The sequence below is a fragment of the Neophocaena asiaeorientalis genome, unplaced genomic scaffold (assembly GCF_003031525.2).
Source record: "Neophocaena asiaeorientalis asiaeorientalis breed wild unplaced genomic scaffold, Neophocaena_asiaeorientalis_V1.1 scaffold356, whole genome shotgun sequence".
NCBI lineage: Eukaryota > Metazoa > Chordata > Mammalia > Artiodactyla > Phocoenidae > Neophocaena > Neophocaena asiaeorientalis.
Genome location: NW_020172269.1, coordinates 1,083,656 through 1,090,397, shown reverse-complemented (window position 1 = coordinate 1,090,397; position 6,742 = coordinate 1,083,656). Strand labels below are relative to the sequence as shown.

At 55.8% G+C, this 6,742-nt stretch overlaps 1 protein-coding gene across 1 annotated transcript in view; it reads left to right on the top strand.

Annotated features, from left to right (window-relative positions):
- The window catches only part of JAKMIP3 (Janus kinase and microtubule interacting protein 3), a 92,266-nt gene extending 85,996 nt beyond the window's left edge, over positions 1-6,270 (top strand). The window contains exons 21-22 of the mRNA XM_024762174.1: positions 183-248; positions 6,220-6,270. Of these exons, the coding sequence (XP_024617942.1) occupies positions 183-248; positions 6,220-6,270 (117 nt within the window). The remainder of the gene's footprint in view (positions 1-182; positions 249-6,219) is intronic.
- Positions 6,271-6,742: the final 472 nt, after the last annotated feature.

Here is a 6,742-nt window from a genome sequence, read left to right as displayed (position 1 = left end):
AGGGGGGGGGGGGGGGGGGGGGGCAGCCCGAGGCCCCTGGCCCCCTCGCCGTGGCCAGCATGGCAGCTGCTCTGTGGCGACTGGCCCACCAAGAACATGCGTGAAAATCCTGGAAGGCTTTTGCCCACTTGGTTTCCCAAATATTCTGATTATTGAGGATTTTCCTGCTTTTAACATTGCAGAGAATTAAAGAACTAGAAGAAAGAATAGAAGCTCAGAAGAGACAAATAAAGGAACTGGAGGAAAAGGTAAGGCAAATACGAATCTGGGGGCTTGCTCTGTTGTCGGAGCTCACACACAAAGACAGAACAGGTATCTCAGGATGCCATGTAGCGCTAGGTCTGAGGTTGGGGTATTTTTGGACAGAAAGAGGCTTCAGGGACGTGTCTGCTCGGGACAAGCAGCCGGAGCCCAGGGTCTGGGAATAACCCTGTCCGTGACAACCCAGCCGTGCCACCCCGAGGGCCGTGCCTCTCACGGCCTCAGTTTCCCTGGCCGTCGGGGTGCCTGCAGACCAGCGACCAGCGGTCCCTTTAGTGTGATTCCTTGACTGTGGCTCCCAAGTTTGGAAACGGCAGGTGCTGGGGTGCGGTTGGTTGGGGACCGTGTGGCTTGGGGTCGGGGAGGACTGTCCAGCTCTTCTCCCGACGGCTGGCTCTGCAACTTCCAAATCAGGGTGCACAGAGCACCCTCAGAGAGAAGCCTGCAGCATGTACTTAGTTCTAGGACAGCTGAGCTCTTTTGGTCTGTGATTTAGGACGTTTCGATGGCTTCTAGCAGGCAGACTGCTTGTTCGCATCTTGTGACCGGTCTTGCCTGTGGGGTGGATCTCACCAAAGGCCGGCTCCCCTCTGAGCCTCCCTGGCTTGTCCCTGCCAGAGAGAACGGGAGGCTGGGGTCTGGACAGGACCCGCCACCCGCAATAGGCCACACGTCCTCAGCCCAGCCCTGCGGGGCACAGGGACCCCTCCTCACGGCAGCCCCTGCAGCTGGACCTCCCCCTGCCCTGCCCACCCCTCCTCCAGATGAACCCGGCCCCTTCCCTGGGCACTTTACTGCCATCTGCCGAGCGGTCTTGGTGGTAACTTGCAAATCCAGAGCTGGTGACAGGCCCCTAGAACCGCGAGGGGCACGACCTGCAAAGCAGAGAGGCAGCAGGGGAGCAATTATGTGCCTGCCCATGGGCGCCAGACCGTGGGCGACACACACCTGGCTCTCCTGGGGAGGCCGGCGGGACGCGCAACCTCGAAGCGATGCAGTCTCTCCCCCAAAATGAACCTCTCTTTCCTTTTGCATCTTAAAGTGAGAGCATTTGTATTAAATACTAGAATTTTAAAAATTCGGTGTTTATTCTTTTAATCTAGCTGAAGCAGCTCTGCTTTTCCAAGCAGTTGTACCACCATCAGATTTTCTCTTGTGTCTAAATTGGCTGGACACCTCCTCCGACCCAAAATGAGGCTCCCAGTGTGAAATCTATTCAGCAAGTTGGCTGTACTTTATCACTTATAATGGGACCGAGACCGAGATATCATCACGGAGGGGGGCGGTTGCCTGTTGGCTGTTCTTTATCACTTATAAGGGGCCCGAGACCGAGATATCATCACGGAGGGGGGCGGTTGCCTGTTGGCTGTTCTTTATCACTTATAAGGGGCCCGAGACCGAGATATCATCACGGAGGGGGGCGGTTGCCTGTTGGCTGTTCTTTATCACTTATAAGGGGCCCGAGACCGAGATATCATCACGGAGGGGGGCGGTTGCCTGTTGGCTGTTCTTTATCACTTATAAGGGGCCCGAGACCGAGATATCATCACGGAGGGGGGCGGTTGCCTGTTGGCTGTTCTTTATCACTTATAAGGGGCCCGAGACCGAGATATCATCACGGAGGGGGGCGGTTGCCTGTTGGCTGTTCTTTATCACTTATAAGGGGCCCGAGACCGAGATATCATCACGGAGGGGGGCGGTTGCCTGTTGGCTGTTCTTTATCACTTATAAGGGGCCCGAGACCGAGATATCATCACGGAGGGGGGCGGTTGCCTGTTGGCTGTTCTTTATCACTTATAAGGGGCCCGAGACCGAGATATCATCACGGAGGGGGGCGGTTGCCTGTTGGCTGTTCTTTATCACTTATAAGGGGCCCGAGACCGAGATATCATCACGGAGGGGGGCGGTTGCCTGTTGGCTGTTCTTTATCACTTATAAGGGGCCCGAGACCGAGATATCATCACGGAGGGGGGCGGTTGCCTGTTGGCTGTTCTTTATCACTTATAAGGGGCCCGAGACCGAGATATCATCACGGAGGGGGGCGGTTGCCTGTTGGCTGTTCTTTATCACTTATAAGGGGCCCGAGACCGAGATATCATCACGGAGGGGGGCGGTTGCCTGTTGGCTGTTCTTTATCACTTATAAGGGGCCCGAGACCGAGATATCATCACGGAGGGGGGCGGTTGCCTGTTGGCTGTTCTTTATCACTTATAAGGGGCCCGAGACCGAGATATCATCACGGAGGGGGGCGGTTGCCTGTTGGCTGTTCTTTATCACTTATAAGGGGCCCGAGACCGAGATATCATCACGGAGGGGGGCGGTTGCCTGTTGGCTGTTCTTTATCACTTATAAGGGGCCCGAGACCGAGATATCATCACGGAGGGGGGCGGTTGCCTGTTGGCTGTTCTTTATCACTTATAAGGGGCCCGAGACCGAGATATCATCACGGAGGGGGGCGGTTGCCTGTTGGCTGTTCTTTATCACTTATAAGGGGCCCGAGACCGAGATATCATCACGGAGGGGGGCGGTTGCCTGTTGGCTGTTCTTTATCACTTATAAGGGGCCCGAGACCGAGATATCATCACGGAGGGGGGCGGTTGCCTGTTGGCTGTTCTTTATCACTTATAAGGGGCCCGAGACCGAGATATCATCACGGAGGGGGGCGGTTGCCTGTTGGCTGTTCTTTATCACTTATAAGGGGCCCGAGACCGAGATATCATCACGGAGGGGGGCGGTTGCCTGTTGGCTGTTCTTTATCACTTATAAGGGGCCCGAGACCGAGATATCATCACGGAGGGGGGCGGTTGCCTGTTGGCTGTTCTTTATCACTTATAAGGGGCCCGAGACCGAGATATCATCACGGAGGGGGGCGGTTGCCTGTTGGCTGTTCTTTATCACTTATAAGGGGCCCGAGACCGAGATATCATCACGGAGGGGGGCGGTTGCCTGTTGGCTGTTCTTTATCACTTATAAGGGGCCCGAGACCGAGATATCATCACGGAGGGGGGCGGTTGCCTGTTGGCTGTTCTTTATCACTTATAAGGGGCCCGAGACCGAGATATCATCACGGAGGGGGGCGGTTGCCTGTTGGCTGTTCTTTATCACTTATAAGGGGCCCGAGACCGAGATATCATCACGGAGGGGGGCGGTTGCCTGTTGGCTGTTCTTTATCACTTATAAGGGGCCCGAGACCGAGATATCATCACGGAGGGGGGCGGTTGCCTGTTGGCTGTTCTTTATCACTTATAAGGGGCCCGAGACCGAGATATCATCACGGAGGGGGGCGGTTGCCTGTTGGCTGTTCTTTATCACTTATAAGGGGCCCGAGACCGAGATATCATCACGGAGGGGGGCGGTTGCCTGTTGGCTGTTCTTTATCACTTATAAGGGGCCCGAGACCGAGATATCATCACGGAGGGGGGCGGTTGCCTGTTGGCTGTTCTTTATCACTTATAAGGGGCCCGAGACCGAGATATCATCACGGAGGGGGGCGGTTGCCTGTTGGCTGTTCTTTATCACTTATAAGGGGCCCGAGACCGAGATATCATCACGGAGGGGGGCGGTTGCCTGTTGGCTGTTCTTTATCACTTATAAGGGGCCCGAGACCGAGATATCATCACGGAGGGGGGCGGTTGCCTGTTGGCTGTTCTTTATCACTTATAAGGGGCCCGAGACCGAGATATCATCACGGAGGGGGGCGGTTGCCTGTTGGCTGTTCTTTATCACTTATAAGGGGCCCGAGACCGAGATATCATCACGGAGGGGGGCGGTTGCCTGTTGGCTGTTCTTTATCACTTATAAGGGGCCCGAGACCGAGATATCATCACGGAGGGGGGCGGTTGCCTGTTGGCTGTTCTTTATCACTTATAAGGGGCCCGAGACCGAGATATCATCACGGAGGGGGGCGGTTGCCTGTTGGCTGTTCTTTATCACTTATAAGGGGCCCGAGACCGAGATATCATCACGGAGGGGGGCGGTTGCCTGTTGGCTGTTCTTTATCACTTATAAGGGGCCCGAGACCGAGATATCATCACGGAGGGGGGCGGTTGCCTGTTGGCTGTTCTTTATCACTTATAAGGGGCCCGAGACCGAGATATCATCACGGAGGGGGGCGGTTGCCTGTTGGCTGTTCTTTATCACTTATAAGGGGCCCGAGACCGAGATATCATCACGGAGGGGGGCGGTTGCCTGTTGGCTGTTCTTTATCACTTATAAGGGGCCCGAGACCGAGATATCATCACGGAGGGGGGCGGTTGCCTGTTGGCTGTTCTTTATCACTTATAAGGGGCCCGAGACCGAGATATCATCACGGAGGGGGGCGGTTGCCTGTTGGCTGTTCTTTATCACTTATAAGGGGCCCGAGACCGAGATATCATCACGGAGGGGGGCGGTTGCCTGTTGGCTGTTCTTTATCACTTATAAGGGGCCCGAGACCGAGATATCATCACGGAGGGGGGCGGTTGCCTGTTGGCTGTTCTTTATCACTTATAAGGGGCCCGAGACCGAGATATCATCACGGAGGGGGGCGGTTGCCTGTTGGCTGTTCTTTATCACTTATAAGGGGCCCGAGACCGAGATATCATCACGGAGGGGGGCGGTTGCCTGTTGGCTGTTCTTTATCACTTATAAGGGGCCCGAGACCGAGATATCATCACGGAGGGGGGCGGTTGCCTGTTGGCTGTTCTTTATCACTTATAAGGGGCCCGAGACCGAGATATCATCACGGAGGGGGGCGGTTGCCTGTTGGCTGTTCTTTATCACTTATAAGGGGCCCGAGACCGAGATATCATCACGGAGGGGGGCGGTTGCCTGTTGGCTGTTCTTTATCACTTATAAGGGGCCCGAGACCGAGATATCATCACGGAGGGGGGCGGTTGCCTGTTGGCTGTTCTTTATCACTTATAAGGGGCCCGAGACCGAGATATCATCACGGAGGGGGGCGGTTGCCTGTTGGCTGTTCTTTATCACTTATAAGGGGCCCGAGACCGAGATATCATCACGGAGGGGGGCGGTTGCCTGTTGGCTGTTCTTTATCACTTATAAGGGGCCCGAGACCGAGATATCATCACGGAGGGGGGCGGTTGCCTGTTGGCTGTTCTTTATCACTTATAAGGGGCCCGAGACCGAGATATCATCACGGAGGGGGGCGGTTGCCTGTTGGCTGTTCTTTATCACTTATAAGGGGCCCGAGACCGAGATATCATCACGGAGGGGGGCGGTTGCCTGTTGGCTGTTCTTTATCACTTATAAGGGGCCCGAGACCGAGATATCATCACGGAGGGGGGCGGTTGCCTGTTGGCTGTTCTTTATCACTTATAAGGGGCCCGAGACCGAGATATCATCACGGAGGGGGGCGGTTGCCTGTTGGCTGTTCTTTATCACTTATAAGGGGCCCGAGACCGAGATATCATCACGGAGGGGGGCGGTTGCCTGTTGGCTGTTCTTTATCACTTATAAGGGGCCCGAGACCGAGATCGTCCCGGAGGGGGGCGTTTGCCGGGTGGCTGTACTTTATCACGTATAATGGGACCGAGACCGAGAAATCGTCACGGAGGGTGGCGTTTGCCTGTTGGCACTTGGATTCTCTTTCCGTAAGCCTCCTGTCACCATTATAGCCACTTAGCGCCCTCGCCGTCAGCCCTGGTGACAGGTCCAGATGGCCGGTCCCCGCCGCTCCCCCAGAGGCGAAGTGACCAGCAGAGCCTCCCTCCTGACTGTCACCCGCAGCCTGGCCTGTGGACGGTGCAAGGTCCCTGGGGAGGGGACAGCACCGTCGCTTCAGGCCCCTGGCAGCGCAACCCTTAAACCACAGGACACCAGGATGTGCTCCTGAGCCCCAGCTGGCATCTATCTCCACGTCGCTGTGTCTGTGATCACGTTATTTCTTGCCAAAAGCCCTACAAACTCTTTTTTCTCTTTCTTTCCTTCCATGTCTCCACCCTCCCCTTTCCTTTTTAGTTCCTATTTTTGTTCTTATTTTTCTCCTTAGCTTTCATTCTGTGGTCATAGCTCTCCTGGGCACCCTGGCGTGGTGAGTATTTCGTCTGCATCGTAAGGACCAGCACGGCCCCCGCTGTTCCGTAAGCAGGAGGTGCTTCTGGAAGGGGACAGCCAGGGGTCCCCCAAGTCCTAGAGGGGAGGGGCCTGCCATCGTCAGAGGGGAAGGGGCGCTTGCCTTCATCGAGAAGGAAGGAACGCAAAGGACCCCCTCCCACGGAACCTCCCCTGGGGAGAGATGCGCACACAAAACCACTCCCTGTTCTCTGCTCCAGGCAACTCGGCAGGGAGCAGTGCCGGTGGTTTTGTCTTTTTGTCTTTTCCGTGTATCAAGTACAAGCTTGGGTGACACTGGAGATTCAGCCAGAGATGCCCACTTTCCCCGACAATCTGGGCTCACTCACGACGTCACAGTCGTGCTGAACTGTGGCATCGTGCCCGCGGCTTTCAGGCCGGGGCCGCATGTGAAAGCTTGACCACCGCT